Consider the following 22,496-nt stretch of genomic DNA (forward strand, 5'->3'; position numbering starts at 1 on the left):
TCTTCGCCCTAACAAAGACAAAACTCAACAATATTTCAATTTTGTTTTTCACAGCATGAAATAGGAAAATTTCATATTTTTTTTATTATTTTATAATACTCAAACTATTAAGCAACTGTAATTCATTTTCTGCGAAATTAAGAAGTAGATCAAAATCCATAAATAGCTTTCACATTCCTATGAAATATTTAAAATATAGCAATTATTTTATCTTCATACAAAATATGAAGTTAACATTTTCTTACAACATATCAAATTCATTTGGAATATTAATTTTGAAAATTAAAATATCAATTCATCAAGTAATGTATTAAGTGAATGCAAAGCATTATTAACGTTTTGTGCCATGCACAACATCATTGCCTTGTTGTTTTTCCATTTCAAATTTATATTTTAGTTCTTGTAGCTCCAAAGACCTCATTTTAATCATATTCTTTTCTCGCAACAACTCCTCCATAGCTCTGTGATGGCGTTCATTTTCTTTTTTCGTCTCTTTTTGTATTTTATAAATGTCATTTAAGGTGCTGAAGATACGGTCAAAACAATGGGCAGTTTTATTTTCTACCTTTGATTGTTTACTAGGGATATCTTGAGCATTTTGTGAAGGTTCACGCGAAGGAAACCCTATCAGATCTTCTTTAATTGAAGTATCACTTAATACGGTGTTTTCATTCTCCTGTGAAGATGGCAATCGTTTGCGTTTAGGCAAGGGACTTTCATTGCTATTGGAACGGCAACTGTCCGTTGAACTGTTCGAATCATCGACTCCAAAAACTATATTACATAATGAGGTGTCATCGATCACATTATCTTCCTCGAGATTTTTTTTCGCAGGTGATGGTAAACGTTTTTCTGCCATACCTAATAAATTAAGAAGCTCTACTTCGGTCTTTGTCGTTATTAAGTGCCTGTAAACGGAGACCTTTTTGCGTACATATATTTTCCAATCGTTCCAAGTCTGGAAAGAAAAACACAAATATGTATGTAGCCCAGTCAGGGGATAAGAACTTTTGTAAGCAAGTATCAAGTTAAAACTGTATTATATACGGGGTGAGATAAAAAGGCTGCGAAAACGCCAAACACCATAATTTTTACAATTTTTTTTAAATTATTGAATGAAAGCAAGTAATGTCGGAAATAGCATCAAATTTTAGGATAAGTTAAGGTTTGTTCGAATTGGTCACCTTTGGCACGAATATGGCCTTCAAACGGCCAATGAAACCGTCACACGCTGCCCAAATGTTGCTCTGCGGTATTTTGGCCCATTCCCGGCGATGCGCTTGCTTGAGGTAATCGACCCTTTGACATTTTTTAGTGCCAACCTTGCTTTCCAAAACACTCCAGACACAATAGTCCAACGGATTAGTATCCGGAGATTTTGGTGGCCATTGTGCGCTGGAAATGAAGCGAGGAACCTCATTTTGTAACCATTCTTGTGTGGCGCGTGCTGATTGCGATGGTGCTGAGTCCTGTTGGAGTGCCCAAAGGTCTGTGGCCAAAATGTTTGCTTGCCCAAGGCTTTAATACACCCTCCAGAATATTTTCGCGATAATATCCGGCATTTATTATGATGCCACGATCGATTAATACGAGCGGAGAGCGACCATCGTCTGTTATGGCGGCCCACACCATCACCGTGACCGGCGGTTGAGTTCTGGTGGCCAACCGAATGTGCACATTTTTAGCTGACCTCTTTGGCACGATCATTTTGTTTGTTTACAAACTGCTGGACGAATATTTTCTTATCGGAGAAAAGCAAATTCGGCAGTTCACCACTTTCGGCCAAGCGAAGCAACTCTTTAGCTCTTTGAGTTTATTTTCTTTCTGTTGCGGTGTAAGTTCTTGCACTTTTTGGAATTTCAATGGCTTTACCCCGAGCTCATTTTTCAATATTGGCCTCACGAGGCATTTTTCGGCCACTGCGACGCAGGTTTCGTTCAAGTCGCTTCTTTGCTTTTCCGCTGATGTTGCTGTTTTCTTCCGTCCACTAGCTTGACGTCAGGCTACGCTACCAGTATCACGAGCGATGGTACGAGACACAAACGATTTATTTACATTTAAATGCTGAAGTGCTCTAAGGATGGCCTCTTGTGGGTTTCCAACCAAATATAAAGAAATCACACTGTTGCGGTTGAATTCCATGACGAATAATTTTTTTTCGGGAAAATTCTCATCAAAATGCTTTTGTATGCTTGTAAACAATATAATGAGCTGTCACTGGAGTAATTTTAACAGCTGTCGGGCAAGTGGCTTAGTAATGACAGCAGTCGGAAATTGGTTGCAGTTTTCTCATCTCACCCTGTACAATAAATAACAAACCTAATTTAGCTACAACTATCGGATCGATCTGAATTAACTCCCAAACCTGGTTCGGCATCTAGCATAATGATACATCATTCGAAAGGCTATTTCTTAAGCTTACATTTTCTACCGAACTTTTGGTTCAAAAAATCGGAAAACCGGTTATGAATACCTCGTAGAATTTACATATTTGTAATCTGGAGGCCAAGATATATCTATGGTAAAAATTTCCGATTGATATGAGAGCTATAGCTATATTAGAATAAAAGGCTTTTTAATATATCCAAAAATTGCAATAAACCCAACTTATGATTTCCATACTTGTTGTGATTGGTCATTTATGAGGGTTGACACGGAAGAAGACTTGTATGTACGTCTATTTTCAGCAGTTTACCTTTTTCCATGTGGCGGTCTCTTTAAAGGGCGGTCCATTTGCATTGAGTTCCACTGTAAGCTTGCTCCAAAACTCATCAGACTCTTTTTTCTTGCCTTTCGGAAATCCATTAACCATTTCGGGGTGTTCCTTCATACGTTTAACAAGAATATCACTTTGTGTTTGTGATTTTCGAATCCTCCTTATAATTATAAAACAAACCAGACAGAGAATGCATTTTAAAATCACTATTCACCCAATAAATATATTAATACCTACATGTTGATCATCGGTGTTATTTTATATTCCACTGTCGAAAAGAATTCGTGTCCATGAAACTATCAATATTTTCCACTGTCGAAAAGAATTCGTGAAAATGAAAACTCACCAATTAGTCGGATATTTTTCCGTGTCTCCGTTGTTATGAATGCTGAAATCGGTTACAAATTACCCAACGTGTTAATAGGTGTGTCTGGTTACCCTAAAATTTGTAACAATTGTTACTGAAAGTCGTCTGTTAACCCGAAAGTTCTGCAAAAGAGAGCGGTTGGAGAGAGAAATTTTGACATTTCTTTCAGTGAGAGTTTGCAAATTCTTGCTGGACAAATTTCTTCTTGCAATCTCTTGCAACTCTTCTTCTTCTCATACATCGATATTCAATCAGATGTTTTCTATTGTTTATTTATTTCTTTTTGTGTTGATTTGATTGATTTTAATTTGAAAATATTGTTTTGGAATTAGCAAGAATAATTGTTTTTGGAGAACAACTTTACAAAATGTGAAAAACATAAATATTAATATGTAATAAAAAAATAAAAGACTATTTCCAACATTTTTAGACAAATGCCATTAGCAACAGGTTTAAAGGATTCCGGAGAACACATTAAATCTATTTTTCTTTTATTGCTCATATTTTTATTTTATTGCCAATTTTCTTTTCATTTATAAAACTTGTAAAATTGGTGGTGGTTCCTTTATTTTAAATCTTTTAATGGGGGACAAATTGGTTTGTTTTGACAAATCAGCTGATTAGTTGTAAGCTTCTGCAGGAATACTGTCTGTTTACTTTTCGCAATTTCCTTGCAAAAGAGAATAAAACTACCTTACTCTCTCAGAAAGATGTTGCTGGACAATTCCTGCAGGAAAAGTAACCAGACACACCTAATATGTCAAACAGTTTCAGTCGTTTACAGTGGTAGACATAACAAATATAATTTCCTGGCACATTATGGTATAATTCTTACAGGTAGCAGCAAACCCCTGCTGATTTGACTCTATACTACTAATGTCAAATTCGGTGTGACGTTTTGTGATTTAATTCCATTTCTTGATATACAGACATGTCTCAAGAACGAATTCAGTTAGAAAGTGATCTTAATTTCGTATTTAGCTTCTTCAGAAAATGTAAATCGCACTTTTTTCGGTTTGAAATCACATTTGTTTTTGCAAGTGAAGTTGTATTTTTATGAAAACTTGTGACTTTAAAACACTCAATTTAAAGTAATAAAAATGTTGTCTGAATGACAAATACACAATTAAATTTACATTTTTAATCTTTTATTTAATTAGCTCAATTGACAAAGCCACGTCATTTTTATACCCTCCACCATACTGTGGAGGGTATATTAACTTTGTCATTCGGTTTGTAACTCCTCGAAATACTCATGTCAGACCCAACAAAGTATATATATATTCTTGATCAGCGTAAAATTCTAAGTCCGTATGTCTGTCTGTCCATCCATGGTACAATGAATTCAAGATAGGGCAGAACTACCATATGATTTTAATTTTTTTATTTTTCTGGCTTAATACGACAATTTCATTTGTTTATGTGTGTGTATTCTTTTCAGTAATAAAAAAATTGTTCAGAAAATATTCAAATTCGGGTATTTTTAAATTGCTTATTGCGACGTATGCATCGACAAAATCTACAGTTTTTGTCGCGAAATAAACCATAAGAGATATATAAAACATTAATTTGAAAAGAAATTTCGCGGTTTTAAATTATTTATTCTAAATCAATGCAACAAGTTGTTTGTTTTTATATTGTTTTTATACTAATTCTGACATTACAAGCCAAACAGGTAGACCTCTATACTTGCAATTTTTTCAAAGTCAGCCTACCTTATATTCATTGTACCATGCATTGTACCATGTGTCCATCTGCCTGTCTGTTGTAATCACACTATCTTTCGAACGAATTGAGATAGAAGGCTAAAATTTTGTACACGTGTTTATTTTTCCAGTAGGCAGGTTAAATTCGTAAATGGGCCTATAACGGGCATATAACGGTACCTCCCAAAATTCGGTATTTTGATGATTTTAGCGTCATTATTCACCGGAATTGTTTCAAATTACGTATTTAGAGTTTGTAATGGATACTACAGCCTATCACAGAAAATTGTCTATGTTGGTCCAGGTCTTCGCACAGCTCCGATATAACGGTACCTCCCTATATACGATATTTTGATGATTTAAGCTACATTGCTCACCGTTTATTTCAAGTTTCGAATTTGAATATGGTAGTGGCTTATGACAAACAATGCATATGTAGCTTCACGTCGTATATACCCCAATATAACGGCTATATTCGGTATTTTTAAAATTATAACAGAATTTTTTAAGAATTTTATTATTTGAAAATTTCTAAATTCGTACCAAGTGGTGTTCAAAGTTCAAACTTACTGCGTTTAATCTTATTTTTTTTTTTTTTTTTTTTTGAAAATTACCAAATTTGTTCCAAATTTTGGAGGGTATTCAAAGTTCGAACTGCAGAACTTTCAGTCTTTTACTTGTTAACGTATACTGTCCAGTCACATCATGTCTTTTTCCACCCATTGCCATCTTTGGTGGGTGGTTACGAGGAATTGTGACAAACTTGTTTCTGCAACCACTCGATCACTTTCGACATAGCTCCTCTAAAATCTATGGCTCTCCATAAAATCTATTACAATTTTTTCTTGTGCTGAATCCCTGAGCCTGCCCCTAAAATACTAATTAATGATTAATTGATTAAACAGTATTCCACAATACATATTTTACATATATTAAGATAATTTAATTTTTGTAAAAAATTATTTTTTGAGTGTTCTTTATGTTTTGTTTTTTCTCTTTGCTTCAGTTTATTATTCGTAATACCACATTTTTTGGTTTTCACAGATGAATAATTTTTGTTTAAAGAAAAAAGTGATTTTCAAAAAAAAAAAATGTGGCAACACTTTGTTAACAAATGGCTTCGTCAATTGAGAAACCATTAAAATTTGCTAATTATTTTAAATAAAAATATAAAATATGTAAATTTAATTGTGTATTTGTCATTAAGACAACTTTGTGTGTTTTGAAGTCACAAGTTTCCATAAAAATACAATTTCATTTGCAAAAACAAAAATGGTTTCAAGCTGAAAAAATCTTGCGTTTTACGATTTTTGAAGAGGCTAAATACGAAATTGAAATCACTTTCGTACCGAATTCGTTCCTGTGATTTGTCTGTATTTCTGCAAAAAGAGTCTATATCGAAAATGGATAATCATATGGAAACAGTTCATTGCCATTTTATCAACATAAAGAATTCAGTAAATGTTACGTTAAAAGATATAAGGAAAATAGTCCGACCTTTTGCTTATCGGGCAGTTCATACATAATTGAAACATGTTATAACGAAAAACGATTTATTTGTCCTGCACCATAATATTTTTTGTCTATCGGAAAGATGTAAAAATCGGCCTTAAAGTTTTTACTATCAAAATGAAAAGTCTTTACCCTGTTTATTATACTATGTAATAAGATCACTTCACACCCACACATACATACCGATAATGCGTGTGTGTTTTTATTGTCAACCTATTAGACTGGCCACATTTCTTCTGATCAAAATATAGTATTTTTATTTCATAGTTCTTTAGCTGAAAATTAGGAAAAAGAATTGGAACAAAATGAAAGTAAATAAAATTCTTCCCTTCGGTGAGTAAAATTTTCTTCCATAAGTGTTAGAAATATATGTATGTATTGTCACTAAATCAAAATGTAAACAAAACATTACAGACGCTGAACTATTGAAGGTGACAATTTCGTTGAGGCAACTCGAAGAAATCTCTAAAGAAATTTCATCGCGTGGTAAGGTTAGTGGTCTCAATGAGGTAGTCTGGGCACTGAAGGCACTAACACTTACCGATCTTACCACGTTGGCCGGTGATGATACAGAAGCTAATGTACGACGACTTTGTCATAGAGCTGCCTTTCCATTCCCTTTGCATTTATTGGAGAATTGTGTGGAGCCCAGTTTATTAAAACAAATCCACACGGGAGCTGTATGTGTTTATCCAGCAAGAGTTGCGGACGCCCAACGTTGTTTTCAACAATTGAAAGCGAATGTACCAATTGCAGCTGTAGCAACAGGATTTCCCACCGGCCAGTATGGCTTGAAAACGCGCTTAGAGGAAATAACATTTGCCATTGAATCGGGTGCCAAGGAAATTGATATTGTCATAAATCGTCAATTGGCATTGACGGGACAATGGAAGAAGCTATACGATGAAGTGTGTGAAATGCGTAAGGCCTGTGGGGATAAGGCTCATTTAAAAACTATTTTGGCCATAGGAGAATTGGGATCTATGGAAAATGTAAGTGCCTATGCAATTATACATATTTTCCCATTTTTTTTTATCAATAACGAATACATAAGTGCAAGTAATTTAAGGACCTTTCGTTTCCGTAATAGAAATGCGCAGGACATATCTCAGAGAAGAGGGGATTGCATATAAAATACACCGCAATTTGCATAGTTCATATTAGTGGAAAACAATAAAATTCCGATCTATGTGTTTTATTGTTACACTTACAGCCATCCACATATGTTATATTTTAATATTGTCATTGAACTTACTTCCGATATTTTATATAACTTCAACGTTTCGATAGGACAGAATATAACGTACACGTTAGGTTTACCGTGATTTAAAATAATCCTCCATTAATAATACAAAATTAAGTTATTCGTTAAAAGATGTATAAAGTCCATGTTTTTCATTTAAAAAATTATTCGTCTTAAACAAATCCGAATAACTTACATATTTTTTATTTTTAGGTATACAAAGCTTCCATGGTTTGTATGATGGCTGGTGCTGATTTCATCAAAACATCCACCGGCAAAGAATCTGTAAATGCCACAATACCCGTGGGTCTGGTAATGATATGGGCTATACAAGACTTTCAAAGAAAAACAGGACAAATTGTTGGCCTTAAACCAGCCGGTGGTGTGCGCACCGTACGTGAAGCTATCACATGGATGACTTTGGTTAAGGAAACCTTAGGAAATCAATGGTTGCAACCTGCCCTATTTCGTTTTGGTGCCTCTGGTTTATTAGACGACATTGAAAAGGTAGTACGCAAAGGTTTAACAGGCGAAGAAGTCAAATCTGGACCAGTGGCAGCCTATTAAATATGACGTGCAATTAGTGTTTTGTTTATAATTTCGTTTGTTATATTTGTAAAGTAAATGTAATTTTTGTGTTCTACTAAATATTATACATTACAAATATATTTGGATCATTAAAGAAGTTGTGTATATATGTACATTTTATAAGTTAAATGACTTTAAATTTTATTTTCTTTGTATAAAATTTACAATCGCCTTAAGGAAGTAAAATCTGTAATTAATGGTATTTGGATGGCAGCTGCTGCTATTAAATCCTCTTCGCCCTGATTAAGATAATCCTCATGTTGACCATGCTCCGCATCGTTTTGAGGTTTGTTGTCGAGTTTATTGGTTCTATCAGGAACCTTCATATCCACAGCGAAAAAAGTGTCATCAAAGTTGATGCGATTGCGTTCGTCGTTCATCAGGTATACATCTTTAGGTACTTGCATGGCTTGTTTATTGCCAGGCGATGATAATTGCTTTTCATAGTTATTCAGCCATTTAATGTTGATGTGTTTATTGGCAGCATTAAATTTTTTAGGAGATTTTTTAGGTTTTGTATCATAAAAATTCTTAGCAACAGAGTCTGAGTCTTTAGGCTTGGGAGGTGGGCTAAACATATCCATTTTACGACTTTTGCCATCAAGTTGTTTCACTTGATGGGTTTCTTCACTATCGTCATAATCAAATAATGGTAAATAGAAGTTATAAGGTTGACTGGGCGGCTGCATATATTGCATGGGCACTGCAACTTGTTGGCTTTCTGATGAAGGCAGATCAATTTGTCTGGCATCAAGATGAGGCTTGAATATTTCACTTGCCCTCCTTAAAAGTGCCTCCAAACGTTCAATCGTTATCATATGTGAATGCATTGGATGTAAATCTTCCGTTTGAGGATTTTTATTATTACGCGATGGAGGTGGTGTACCTTCTAAAATACCCACATACGCGATAAAGAACACCTTAAAATAAAAACACATTTAGTTAATTTTTTTTTCTAGTTACACTTATAATATTTGCCACTCACTAAAAAAACTTTGAAAAACATTTTTGGAATTGCTTTCCTTCTTTATCACTGTCGATGTTGCAAAGTTGCGTTCGTTTTTGTGTAATCCACGTTTAACTCCGCTGGTCACTGCTGTAGTAAATCTAGATGCAAACCACAGCCACATTTATACCACAAAATGCTATGTGCCATCATAATGATGTTTAAACGGAAGCTCGGAAGTCTTCGTTTAAAAGCACACAAACTCACACACGCATACCACCAACATAGATATCATTACTTCGGGATGCTTGGAGAAAAACAATGCATTGAAAAACAGGTAAATAGTAGCTGAAGTGAACTGTAGGTGATTATAGGATACCCTATATCAATATTTGAGATTTCCAGTTGTTTTTAAATTTTAATTAATTGCATTCAATACTCTCAGAAAAAGGACAACTTTCCAGGTTAAATAATTAAAACAAGAATATTGTGAAATATTTATCAGGAAATATTTCACCTTTTTAAACTCGTATTTAATTGGGTTAAGTTCCGATGAAGTTTTGATTGAAAACAGCGAAAAATGAATGAAAGGTCAACATTTCATTTCAAAATCATGTTCTATAAATCTCTAAAGTTTAATTTCGCTACAAAAACTGCAGATTTTTTCGAACCATAAGTTTGAAAACACCAGAATTTGAATTTCTGATTTTTTTTTTATTATTGAAAAGAATACACACACCTAAACAAAGAAATTTGACCTATTAAGCCAAGAAAGTAAAAACAAATAAAATCATAGTCCTACCTTGAGTTTATTGTACCATGGGTTACACAGGGTGAGATAAAAAAACTGCAACAAAGGCAAACGCCATAATTTGTACATTTTTTTTTCAAATTTTAGAATAAGTTTAGATTTGTTCGAATTGGGCACGAATTATGGCTTTCAAACGGCCAATGCCGTCGCACGATGGGAAGCGCTTGCTTGAGGTAATCGACCCTTTGGTATTTTTTAGTGGCAACCTTGCTTTCCAAAATACTCCAGACACAATAGTCCCAATGGCCACCAAAATCTACGGTGGCCGTTGGAATGGAGCGAGGAACCTCATTTTGTAACCATTCCTGGGTGGCGCGTGCTGAGTGCGATGGTGCTGAGTCCTGTTGGAATGTCCAAGGTCTGCGGACAAAATTTTTGCGTGCCCAAGGCTTTAATACACCCTCCAGAATATTTTCGCGATAATATTCGGCAATAACTCACGGTCGATTAATACGAGCGGAGGGCGACCATCGGCTGTTATGGCGGCCCAACCATCACCATGACTGGGGTTGAGTTCTGTTGGCCATCCGAAGGTGCACATTTTCAGCTGACCTCTTGGCAAGTAAACACGATTATTTTGTTTGTTTACAAACTGCTAGACAACGAATGTTTTTTCATCGGAGAAAACCACCACTATGGCGGTTCACCACTTTCGGCCAAGCGAAGCAACTCTTTAGCTCTTTTGAGTCTATTTTCTTTCTGTTGCGGTGTAAGTTCTTGCATTTTTTGGAATTTCAATGGCTTTACCCCTGGCTCATTTTTCAATATTTGCCGAATGAAATATTGCGATATGTTCTGCTCACGAACCATTTTTCGGCCACTGGAACGTGAGTTTCGACCAAGTCGCTTCTTTACTTTTCGAACCATTTCTGCTGATGTTGCTGTTTTCTTCCGTCCAGTTCCTTGACGTCGGGCTACGCTACCAGTATCACGGTAACCAGCGATGGTACGAGACAAAAACGATTTATTCATATTTAAATGCTGGAGTGCTCTAACGATAGCCACTTGTGATTTTCCAGCCAAATATTCTCACCAAAATGCTTTTGTAAACAATATAATGGACTGTTACTGACGAGTGGCTCAGATATGACAGCAGTCTGAAGTTGGTTCCAGTTTTTTTATCTCACCCTGTATATTTTCTGCCAAATGAGATCTGGAAATAAATTTTTAAAATTATATTGAAATCGGAACAGATTGGGATATAGTTCATTTATAAATTTTCGCCTGATATCGTGTATTTGATGCACCAAGTTTTTTGTACGGTTGGCATTTGCTATGACAATTAATAAACCGCAAAGACAAACTCCTCATGCACGCGAACAAAATTTAGCATTTTCCTGCTTTTCTCATGGTCTACTGTATGTGGAATGTTCACGTGACATACCTATCGATATGAAGGAAAAAAAATTGTATATCCGTTTTCTAAATGTTTGATTTTTTTTTAAACAACAAAATATTAAAAGCAAAGTGGTAGCGAAGCGCACCATGTTCAGCTAGTATCTAATAAAGCAATTAACCGTTTCTCTAATTTTTTTGTTAATTAGTGTTAAATTCGTAGGGTCTTAAAATTTTGAGAATTTAATCAATTTAAAATTGAACAGGTGATAGGAGAAAGAACGTATGTACAAAATGTTAAATTTGGTTTGGTTTAAAGACATATGACTCGGCAACTGCTTCACTCGGAAACCTTTGGCCCATTGTGTTCATCATTGGAAGATTAAAGTTATTAGGGATAGGAGAGATAACGAATCTAGAAAGAGGAGAAAGGGTTTATACAGAGAAGTACAGATATCAGGGCGGTTTGCCCAGCCAGGGTATGCTTTTGGCAAACTTGTAAATGAGGATGGAATCTATGTCTAATAGACTACTCCTTTTGTTGGATAACATAGTCTACAGTAATCAGGAACACTGTTACCCCATCTTGAGGTCATATACTGCTGTGATCAATCCGTATTCTTACCACGATTCTTAGATCAGACCTTCCGATCAGACTAATTCAGATCAATTCTAAAGCTATTTTTGGGGATATCTTTAAATCTACATTGACTGAAAGACCTTATCATTTAATTTCTTTGATTGACAATTTATTTTCTATAACAACAATGTTGTAACTTTAGGTTGTTGTAATTCATTCATATACCTTATAAATAAATACACCATGATCGTTATTTAAATTTTCATTTAAGACATTACATAACTCTTGTCTTGCAAAAATTACCATCTATAGGGTATTAGCAGAGACATTACGACTTTCAGCGCTGTTTTCTGCATGTTCGTTTGGAAAATTAACCTGTTTTAAATTTCATTGTGAGATTTTTCCACATTAGCTGAGAAAGAAGTGGCACTTTCAATGTTACAAAAAAATCTTTCCTTGCCCAGTACATACAATTGAGCGACGAAACACAAAGACATACATACGCATAAATGCAACAAAAATTGTGTTTTGATTACATGTTGCAACAAATATTAGTATTATGGTGCAGCAAAAAATATGAGACATACATAACTTATGTATGTACAAAACCAGACCATCATAAGAGAGCATTATATTTAGGCTAAGATGTAGGCGCATGCGCAACCTGTTTTCCTCTGTTGGTTTTGGATCATACGTTTAGGATTTTTCCAAAACAAAAATACATGCGGTAGGCCTAAACATATGTGTGTAATGAGTTCAATTTGATTATAAAACTAATTGTGTGTAAATTGTAGGTAGCCAGTCAACCCAACTCCAAGCATTCAGCCCCGTTTCAGTCAACCAAAGAAAAGTGAAATAATTTCATTGGATCATTTACTTGAAAGTTTATTGACATTCCCATTACTGAAGTGCAGATGTATGGGTGTCACAGCATATCAAACAAGATATTGTACGTATGATTACATGTTGAGGATGTGAACCTGTTTCTGTTTCCTATCATTGTATGTTATTTTTCCTTTTGTTTTTAGTAAGACAAGTTCAAAGTTAGACATGAAGCATAACAACTTCACAAGTCAACTAGGAAATTTTGTAAAATTGGTGCAAATGTGTTATATTGCTTGATTTTTCTTTTTTAATTTACGGGAAGATATAGTAAAATTAGGGTAAATTTGATTCATGAAAAATTGAACAAAAAATTCAGTTCATACTATTTAAGTACATATTAAGGTATATACTTAAAATGTATTTTGTTATGTATATACAATTCTCGTCTGTGTAGCTAATCTTTAGAATCTTGAAGGAACGAAAACTGAAGGCAATTTAATCTGCACCCTATGTCGTAATTCAATTTTCTATTTCATGTCAACGTAATCCGTCTATTACTTTTTCGAATGAAATGACCAGTTTTTACTTGGAATAAATTGTATAACATCATACTTTTATATGAAAGTAATTTTCAATTTATTTTTTTCATAAAAATTTCGAATTTACTTTTTCAAAAAACTCTTATAACAAACCTAAATAAATAAAACAGAAAAAACGATATCAACCTCGAACCAATTCTGGCATTCCGTCAATAATAATTTGTAGAGCTTTCAAGTCTTTCGTTACAGTATCGGTAAGAACTTCCATTGCTTTTTGTTGCATGCTCAAAAAGGATTTCATTTCTTCCTCACAATCTTTATCGATGGTATATTCACTACCACCAGTTAGGGCATACTGATTCCGTTGCATACGCATCTGAGACAACAATTCACTGAGACGACCCTGTTAGAAATTAAAAAGAAAATATTACCAGATATTTTCAACGAGAATATTCATAGCATACCTTAAATTGTGTGGGAGCCGATATAAGAGCTTGCATATTTTCTAATTTGGAGCGTAAATTTTCTTCCTCTGGCGTCAGTGCCAAACCAACCTTACGTGTGCATTCTTGTTTGACAATTATCTGAAAAAAAAAACGAAAATTATTAAAGTGATATTCTTGTTAGAGATATGGATACCAAAAATACACACCTTCAATATTTTATGACTTAATTCGGCCAATTTACGTTTGTATTCCATTATTTTTGCAGTTGCTGCTGTATGTCTTTGTCTTAACTCGGCTAAATCATTTTCGACTTTACGCAGATACAAGGTATGGGTTTGAGTTTCATTTTCTTGGCACTTTATACGCCATTTTAAATCATTGAAACCAATCATTGGAACCGGTATGAATTTTGTGGGATCGGGATTATCAAGCTTGGCTTGTCGCCACATGCGAGGATCAACACCTTTAGGTGGATTCTCAAGGTATTCCTTTAGTTGATCTTCATCAGGCAATACCAAAGCCAAGACTTCTGAAACACCCAAATTATTTAGCTGTCCCTTGACATTGGCCTGATTTAGATAGTTTGCCAAATCAGTGGCCAAAATACGTTTTGTATCGTTGGGTGCCAATTGTGATCTCTCCTCAACATAAATAACAAGTTGACTTTTCTTTTCATCACATTCCTTACTTGACTCTATGTTTATTTGTAAATTGGGTCGATTACCAAAAACCCCATTCAATGTAGTGATTATCTGTTGCTGTTGAGCTTTTATATCGGCGAGGGGTTTATTGAAATTCAGTGCAACTAGTCCCATTTTATTGTCCTTTCCTGGCAAGCGACTGTAGCCCATAGCTTTTAGCCGACATAAATAGTTTTGAGGTGTAATGTCAAACGGTGCTGCATTTTGTGAATAAAATGATTTACCAATACCCCACATTGCTTGCAAGTAATTCCATTTAGCGATGATTGTGTCCCGTTCATCGCCATAAATGGAAACATTGAAAATAGATTGAGCGAAAGCTTCATCCGCGGAGATGGGAGGAGGCTGCTGCTGCTGTTGACCCATCATAAAGCCGGTGTTACCCCCGAACCCCCCAAAACCTGGTGTGACTGTTGTATTTGTGGCTGGTTTCCCAAACGCTGCAAAATATTTATGTTAGAAACGTATAAAATCAGATTGTTCTTAAAAGCGTCACACGCAAATGGTAGTCTTGACACCATTTTTTGCCTTACTTGTTCCAAAGGATCCAAATCCTCCAGTTGATGTCTGAGTGCCAAAACCTCCAAACGCTGGAGCTGTGGATGTGGTAGATGTCGCTCCGAAGCCACCAAATCCACCTGCTGTATTACCCGTAGATGTACCAAACCCACCGAACGTTGGCGCTTGAGAGCTAGCAGCTGTTGCTCCAAAACCACCAAAACCAGTTGATGTAGCTGTATTAGCAGCGCCAAATAAACTGGGAGCAGATGAAGTGGCCGTATTAGCTGTACCAAATGTTCCGAATCCTCCTAAAGTCGGTGCTGTGGTCGTACTTGTTGTCGTCGAACCGAAACCACCAAACCCACCAAGTGTGGGAGCCGACGTAGTACCAAAAGCCGATGTTGTGCCCGTACCTGTTCCAGTACCAAAGGAGGAAAATAATCCGGTAGCTAAAATAGTAATAACTTGTATTCTCATCAAAAACAACAAATATACAACGGATCACACTCACGTTTAGCCGGGGTGCTAGTTGCACCCAACGAATTGTTGGCTCCAAAAAACGACATCTTGGGGAAATAACGTCAATTAAATCTTTAGATTTTGGGAAAGATATGATTTTAAGTTCCGAATTTGAGACTTTTACACTTATTCACTTATTAATTTCCAAAAATACTCTTTAGACAATTTGGCGCACACAACAAACAAATTTCACAAATGCATATTTTCTAAATGTCAAAAATGTTTTAATGGAGTTGCCACATGTAAAAAAAAGTAGACTTGATAGCAGCCAGCCAGAAAGAGGGTTTGTCTTTTTAATATTTGCACCAGCATTTAAAAAAAGAAAATACATTTTTTCTTCTCCATCTGGAAATGATTAAGTAAGAACGATTACTTTGATAAAGTTGACTACTTTACAAATATATAATTAGAAACATAATTCAGTATAGGTGGATTGGGCCCCAAATCTTTAAAGTTAATGGAAATCGATTAGAAAGACAAACCTATTGTCTTCATAGCATTGAATATCTTTCTTGACGCACGTGTTGAGCTTTGTTTTCATTCCAGGGCATTGTTTACATTTCGTTTTCTAGAAAAAAGTAACAAATTACGATGTTGGACGGTAAAATATTATTTTAATATAATAATATACAATAATAATGCATTTTCCAATCATACATTTCAGATGACAATGTTCCACTGCCTGCTAGCAGCGATTCCGAAGAGGATGTCTTGGACGACTGCGATACATGTACACCTTTCGAGTTGGAACAGCACTATCCGCAGAAATTTAGACTATTCGATGAAACGGCTTTGTCACTGAAAAAAGAATATATCCTTAGTTTAGAAAAAGACAGGTATGTACATGGAACCGTTACTGGCTATAGCACCCTATGTACTAATATTTCCCGATTTTAGCTCATTAACGCGTTTGGCAGCCGGTTTAACTGACACGTCCGTACATATCCTCGATGTTAGTTCCGAAAGAGGCCTATCCCTGTTCTTAGATCTCCCAGCTTTGCCGGATGTTAAAAATAATATCAAAGTTTGCGATGTTCGCTTTTTTGATGAGACCCCAAATGCGGTACTTGTGGGTACAACAAATGGTATAGTTAGACTTTTTGATTTAAGAACCCAGAAGGAGCAAGCACGTTTTGAAAATGATGCTATAATTGGAACACAACCAGCACCTAAAAATATATGCTGCTTTGATCGTAATGCAAATAGCCGATTATTGTGTACGGGTACCGAGGAGCTACACTCAAACGTGTACTTAGTATTCTACGATCTAAGGGAACGGAAGCATATGGGTGACTATTTCGATTGTCATCAAAGTGACGTTACCACATTGCGCTTTCATCCACAAAACCCCGATATTCTGGCATCTGGTTCAACTGATGGCCTAATTAACACATTTGACCTGAGAGAAGCTAGCGAGGAGGATGCCTTAAACATAACCATAAACACTGAGAGTAGTGTGCATAAAATTAATTGGTAAGGATATTGGAAGTTTATATTTAGTTTATCCTCCAAACGGAAATTATTATTAAGAAAAACATACAATGTAAATTTACTTGCTAGGTCAGCAGTAAAGCGATCATAAGGAAAAGATTATAAGCTGATGGCCTTTGCAGTTTTTCTTTATCCCATATTAAAATAATAATCAATAATTTACAAAATTCCATTTCCAAAATCTTTACTAATATTAACTTTCTTTCTTAGGCATAAAAACGTATATGAAAAGGACATGTTATCCTGCATTACACATACCAATGATTTTAAAGTATACGAATCAGAGGAGGGCGATTTGTTGGCTGAATTCGAAAGGGATAACATTACGGAGATTATTAAGCGCAAGAGTCCGGCCAATTGCAATCTCATCGATGCCCATAGCACATCAGATGGTGGAATTTTATTGTTGACAGGTTCAAACCTAAATAAGGGGTAAGTTAAAAAACTTGTCCTACAATGTGTTGCAATATTGAAAACATTTTCTATTCCAGTGAAATTATGCGCTCGGTAACTTATCAAAATAAGAAACTATTACCATTTGCCAATTTGGATGGTAACAAACAGATCGTACGAGAAAGTGTTTACGATGCTAATACAAATGTACTCATAACTGCTGGCGAGGGAAGTATTGTCACAATATGGACACCGGATTCGCATATGGCTACTAATAGTTCGGGATCAAGCAAACTGAAAGCTAAAAAATCGAAATCCAATAAAGCAAATCCATATTAAAATTTATAGACTAAATGATTTTTTACATTTGTGAATGTATTACTCCTACAAATAAAAGTTAAATATAAATAATTTTGTTTATTAATGGACCCACAATTCAAACTCATCTGCATTGTAATATACACTTTTGTTAAATCGCTAAGTTAGGTTAGGTTAAAGGATGTATAAACAACCACTTCACTCGGAGACCTATTGGTCCATTATCCTTATTTAAGAAAATAGGAGAATAGAATAGAGAGAAGGAAATGATGGCTCGATGTCGGAGGGAGGACAAGTCTGGCAGAATTTGCTTACCCAGTAACCTCTGTCTCACTCCTATAAGAGTTGGACAGTGGCAGAGTAAGTGCTCCATCGCCTCAGTTTCTTCCTCGTCCTGACTGCAGTATTCAGTGTCGTAACTACACCCCCCTTCGGGTGTAAGGGCCTTTATGTTGCAGTGTCTTGTAATTAGGCACACCAGAAGCTTCAAGTCCAGCTTCGTCAGGGACCCAGGGACCCAACAGAGTTTAAGAAGCGATTTAACATTTTCCAGATCATTCCTGCATTCCAGAACTGCCATAGAATTGAAATGGCCATAGCAGCTTGTTTCTCAACAAACCTAACGGTTTTAAATTGAATAGGGTGTCTAGGGCTGATTGGCGTGTGCTCCTAAACGCGCCTGTAATTAGTAGCGATGCAACTCTTTGGACTTTGTCAATGGTTTTACTGGCGGTGGTTTTCCTTAAGGGGTGCCACCAAACAATTTAATTTTCTCGAGACTCTTTTTCCAACAATTAACATTCTATTTCAATTTTTTTTTAATTACATCGCCACCTAACGATACTTTCTTGTCATGCATAATTGACCCATGTTTTGTTTTACAGTGACGCCTAGATAAAAGAGTTGCAATAAGTTGACGCTTAAATTATATTTTTGAGCAAAATTGAACCTAATCTAATAGATGTGGTTACCTGCCTGATAAACATACTCATCGTACATAATATCATCATAAAACACATTTGGTGTTCCGTAATACCATAGATCCATTAATCATTCATTTGCATATTTGTAGTTTTACTATTATAAATATATTTTTTTACAAAAAAAAATTATAATTCACATAAAAGTAAAAATACTCGTACATTTCGACCGTTACATAAATAATTAACACGAAAAAAGTAAATGATGTTCTATGTACGCTTAACACATATGCATGTATATCTTTATATATTCTGTACATACATATGCTTGTATTTCCATTTTTTAATTTACAATTTGTCTTGCTACTTTTTAAGTGAATATCAAAAAAAGAATATTATTATTTTATTATTGGTTTTTGTTTATCTATTGTTTTTCAAAAAAATAAAAAATTATATAACAAAACAAAAATATTGTGTTTGTTGTTAATGGCTTTTAACGTCAAGTTAAATTCCTGTGTGCTAAAATATTCATTTTTATAAAATTTATATGAACACCTGATAACAAATTAACATTTCCGCAGGTGAGAATTATTTTCTTCTTGGAGCTCAACAATATTCACGGTAATGGAGTCGGAGTAATCATGGAGGCAGAATTAAATAGTAAAGATGATAGGAGCCATGATTTACATGAAATCATCGTAATCATCGTAAGTGGAGTAATCGTTGCCGTATTTTTTGAAAGTATCAATATCCTGAAATAAAAAGTAAGAATGTTAGATAATATCACGAAACGAAAGATAAATTCTAATGCTAACAACTAGAGATGCATTTTTTAAAAAACAAACTTTTGAGTTGGAAAAAAGTTCTATATTTTGAGAAGTCAGATATCGTTTAAATTTGAAGCTATTCGCTCTTAAAGGTTTTCTATTAATTATTAAACAACTTTCTAAAACAAATTAAAACGATCTAACGTCTATTTTTTATACTTACATTGCTATCATTTTTCAGTGTGATCTTGCCCTTAGTTTTGGAAGCGGGTTTCTTGGCATTTTGTTTTTCTAATTTCACCTTTTCACTGTGCAATGTTTCAACGCTCATTTTAAGTTTTTTCAATTCGGTAAGAGGCACTATAAAAGTATTTTGTGTTATTATTTGTAAGAATAGTAGTTTAGTAATTAATTTAGCGACAAAATTATTAATTGCTGAAACTATAAATAAATGCAAAGTCGCACTATTGGTATATTCGTTTTGAATACTCACAATTAACACATATGCTGCGTACTAAATCTTCAACAAATTGCGGGAAATGTGGCGATTCTTTGTATTGTGACAATTTCCAACTAAGCGTCGCTCCAAATTCTTTAAATTCAGCTTCAGTTTTGGGATTGAATGCATCTAAGCCACCACCAACATCTTGTACACCAAATGTTTCAAGGGCACTCTTTAAATCGGATTCTTCCTGAATTTTTTGAAGGCGTAATTTTTCAGCCAATTTCTCTTCTGGTGTCATATTGGCAATACGTTTGGCCTCCTCTTCTTCTGCCAGTCTCTGTAAACGAAAATAAAATTAAATGAATTCAATTGCTATATGAAAGTCTTAACAAGAGAGCCAAAATTCCTATAATCGATGATATCCGTAAATCAGGGCTATCTATAAGAGTGAAACTTATCTTTTGCAAACAAATATCTCATGTGGCCTGAGGTCGATATCCCAAACACATTAATTCCGCTCAGTAATCTAATATGACATGATATCAATTCTTTTCTCTTTAATTTTGCAGATTAGTTTTTCATTTTTATTCATCGTGAATTACTATCCAGATAAATGTATGCCTTTATATAGATAATTTTTTTACTTTCATACATATTAGGCGGTGACATTTTTTTACTTCATTCTTTCTTGTAGAATCTGACCAAGGGAGAATATATTAAAGCTTCATGAAACAGAAGTAATTTACTAATTTATTTATGTTACAGCGGGGTATGAGTTACACTTTTTCTACTTGGTCTAGCCAAAATGCTGTCCCTATTTTAATATTGCACCTAGATTGCTTAAAAACTTTATAAATATGACTCGAATTATAATCCCTCCTTCCCAAAATACTCACCTCCTGTTCAGCCAATTTAGCTTTTAATGCTTTGCTAGGCTTTGTTTTTACAGGTGCTTTTGGTTGTTCTTCAACCTTCTCCTCATCTTTTTTCTCCTCTTCATCTTCCCAGCTGTCCTGCAGAGGTCAATAGAAAATATTGTTAGTCATTATTAGGTACTCTACTCCTTAGCATATTTCTGGCATTGCAATTTGTATCATGGTTTCACTTGCTGACTGTGCATGCACAATCACACACACTCGCAAGAGCAGACAACAATACAAAAAAACACACAAATGAATTGCTGGTTAAAAAGCATACACGTGTCATCTGGGCAGCAATGCAGCCAAGCAGGGGGAGTTCCTTGACAAAAATCACCCACTGCGTTGGTGGAATTTTTCAAATCACAATAACCACATACCTTAATGTCATCCTCCTCATCTTCACCAGCCCACTTATTTATTTTATCGGGTATCACAACTACAGGTCTGTGTGCAGCACTTTCTAGAAACACAAAAAACACATACAATATGTATTAATATTGCAGACACATCGACATTAACATAAAATCGTTTGCATAATATTTATCCGAAAAGTAACAATTTGGTACTGAACGGAATTTCGCAATCTCTACATTCCCAACAAGGTTACAAGTTTCATATTTTTGTGTGTGGCCATCGATCAGAGAGCACATGGCAGCCACATATATTTTTTGCTAGATGGAAGTGTAAATTCCTTTGAGCGTTGAAAAACTGTGGGTTCGAATGTGTGTTCGTTCGTCTTTCACTTTTAGAAACATACCCCAATCGTCTTCCATGTTTTTTTTTTTTGACAGAATATTTACAAATCGATTATTTGGGTGTTTAATTAATCCGTTGTTTAATTCTTTGCCTTTATTTGGCCAAAAAATAAATTTGCGTGTCTCACTAATGTGACGAATTAAAAAAGTTAACTTGAATAATGCACGAGAGATTTGTTGCTTCTTCTTTCTCAACCAGACTTTGACATTTGCATGGTTGCTTACAAGTGTACATTGTGATGTTGGCACAGTTAGAAAAACAGTAGTCACTATAATGATTAGGGACCTGTAATGGTGCTTTTAAAGAATGTTTACACCGCATTGGACAGAAATTGGAGTTGATAACGGCCGGTTATTACATCCATGGCACAATAAGAAAGATTTCTCAACTTCAAGGAAACTAGAAAAATGCAAACTCTGTGGTGGAGTCTTATAGTGTCAAATAGACTTTTAAATAAGCACCAGCTGGCTTTTTTTATTTTTAATTTTTTTTTAACAAAATTCTTATATTGGGAAAAACCCTAGAAACAAGAATTAAATTTCGGGGTTATTCCACAAGATGGAATCAATAATAGTAGGACAATATAGTTTTATCACAAAATTGTACTATTTGTCACTCATTTGCGTTGGAAATTTGTATTAATTTGGGAATCAAATTTAAAAAAATCTCAAATTATTGTAATTTTTATTCAAAACTATATATACACATACACAAAATGTGTAAATAAAAAATAAAACAATGGATAACACAAATCGTTTATTTTATATTGAATAGCTGAATTGAAGCTTTATATTCCGAAATTAATATGGTAGAAGAATATATGTAGGTAGATGCATCAACGCTTGGGAACATTGATATGTCAAAATTTTTAAAATGTTTTATGAAAAATAAGTGGATTTTTAAATGTTTTTTATACGACGCAAATCAGAGGTTGTCATAATATGAATTTTTCAACAATTTTTACAAATTTTAATAATTTTTCATTCAACATTTTCAATTCCAAAATCGGTTTGACAGTTCATTGTCCCAGCAGCTGTGTCGATGCGACAACCTGTATTCTTCTACCATGGAAATTAATTACAGAATCGTTTTGTTTATTATTTTTAATTAAAACCATGGTACAATGAAGAGAAGGTAGGTCAACTTTGAAA

At 34.7% G+C, this 22,496-nt stretch overlaps 6 protein-coding genes across 8 annotated transcripts; 2 read left to right on the forward strand and 4 right to left on the reverse strand.

Moving 5' to 3' along the window:
* Window positions 1-39: 39 nt before the first annotated feature.
* LOC131803932 (uncharacterized) lies at window positions 40-3,161 on the reverse strand. Of its 2 annotated transcripts, XM_059125893.1 has the most exons (4): window positions 3,063-3,161; window positions 2,954-2,984; window positions 2,696-2,876; window positions 40-958 (listed from the first exon to the last, which is right to left on the reverse strand). In XM_059125893.1, the coding sequence occupies exons 2-4, from the start codon at window positions 2,962-2,964 to the stop codon at window positions 332-334; spliced, it is 819 nt and encodes a 272-aa protein (XP_058981876.1). In that variant the 5' UTR covers window positions 2,965-2,984; window positions 3,063-3,161; the 3' UTR covers window positions 40-331. The 2 variants fall into 2 exon arrangements, with proteins under 2 accessions (XP_058981876.1, XP_058981881.1); XM_059125898.1 differs by having other exon boundaries at window positions 2,954-3,092.
* Window positions 3,162-6,471: 3,310 nt separating this feature from the next.
* LOC101894936 (deoxyribose-phosphate aldolase) lies at window positions 6,472-8,261 on the forward strand. The gene is made up of 3 exons (XM_005188811.4): window positions 6,472-6,634; window positions 6,716-7,293; window positions 7,758-8,261. Exons 1-3 carry the CDS (start codon window positions 6,607-6,609, stop codon window positions 8,109-8,111), a joined length of 960 nt encoding a protein of 319 aa, XP_005188868.1. The 5' UTR covers window positions 6,472-6,606; the 3' UTR covers window positions 8,112-8,261.
* Window positions 8,201-9,793, reverse strand: LOC101895969 (uncharacterized). Its single transcript, XM_005188817.3, has 2 exons — window positions 9,118-9,793; window positions 8,201-9,052 (listed from the first exon to the last, which is right to left on the reverse strand). Exons 1-2 carry the CDS (start codon window positions 9,136-9,138, stop codon window positions 8,294-8,296), a joined length of 780 nt encoding a protein of 259 aa, XP_005188874.2. The 5' UTR covers window positions 9,139-9,793; the 3' UTR covers window positions 8,201-8,293.
* A 3,415-nt stretch (window positions 9,794-13,208) lies between these two features.
* Window positions 13,209-15,561, reverse strand: LOC131803937 (probable nucleoporin Nup54). Of its 2 annotated transcripts, none has more exons than XM_059125913.1 (5): window positions 15,328-15,561; window positions 14,849-15,229; window positions 13,821-14,755; window positions 13,633-13,752; window positions 13,209-13,571 (listed from the first exon to the last, which is right to left on the reverse strand). In XM_059125913.1, exons 1-5 carry the CDS (start codon window positions 15,380-15,382, stop codon window positions 13,350-13,352), a joined length of 1,713 nt encoding a protein of 570 aa, XP_058981896.1. In that variant the 5' UTR covers window positions 15,383-15,561; the 3' UTR covers window positions 13,209-13,349. The 2 variants fall into 2 exon arrangements, with proteins under 2 accessions (XP_058981896.1, XP_058981893.1); XM_059125910.1 differs by having other exon boundaries at window positions 14,849-15,265; window positions 15,328-15,560.
* Window positions 15,562-15,783: 222 nt separating this feature from the next.
* Window positions 15,784-17,650, forward strand: LOC131803943 (WD repeat-containing protein 89-like). Its single transcript, XM_059125921.1, has 5 exons — window positions 15,784-15,936; window positions 16,000-16,171; window positions 16,233-16,808; window positions 17,037-17,258; window positions 17,318-17,650. Exons 1-5 carry the CDS (start codon window positions 15,927-15,929, stop codon window positions 17,556-17,558), a joined length of 1,221 nt encoding a protein of 406 aa, XP_058981904.1. The 5' UTR covers window positions 15,784-15,926; the 3' UTR covers window positions 17,559-17,650.
* Window positions 17,651-18,590: 940 nt separating this feature from the next.
* Window positions 18,591-21,557, reverse strand: LOC131803945 (eukaryotic translation initiation factor 3 subunit J-like). The gene is made up of 6 exons (XM_059125925.1): window positions 21,347-21,557; window positions 20,967-21,049; window positions 20,566-20,682; window positions 19,718-20,006; window positions 19,448-19,584; window positions 18,591-19,209 (listed from the first exon to the last, which is right to left on the reverse strand). Exons 1-6 carry the CDS (start codon window positions 21,360-21,362, stop codon window positions 19,141-19,143), a joined length of 711 nt encoding a protein of 236 aa, XP_058981908.1. The 5' UTR covers window positions 21,363-21,557; the 3' UTR covers window positions 18,591-19,140.
* Between the last annotated feature and the right edge of the window lie 939 nt (window positions 21,558-22,496).

This window comes from Musca domestica, unplaced genomic scaffold (genome assembly GCF_030504385.1).
Source record: "Musca domestica strain aabys unplaced genomic scaffold, Musca_domestica.polishedcontigs.V.1.1 10, whole genome shotgun sequence".
Lineage (NCBI taxonomy): Eukaryota > Metazoa > Arthropoda > Insecta > Diptera > Muscidae > Musca > Musca domestica.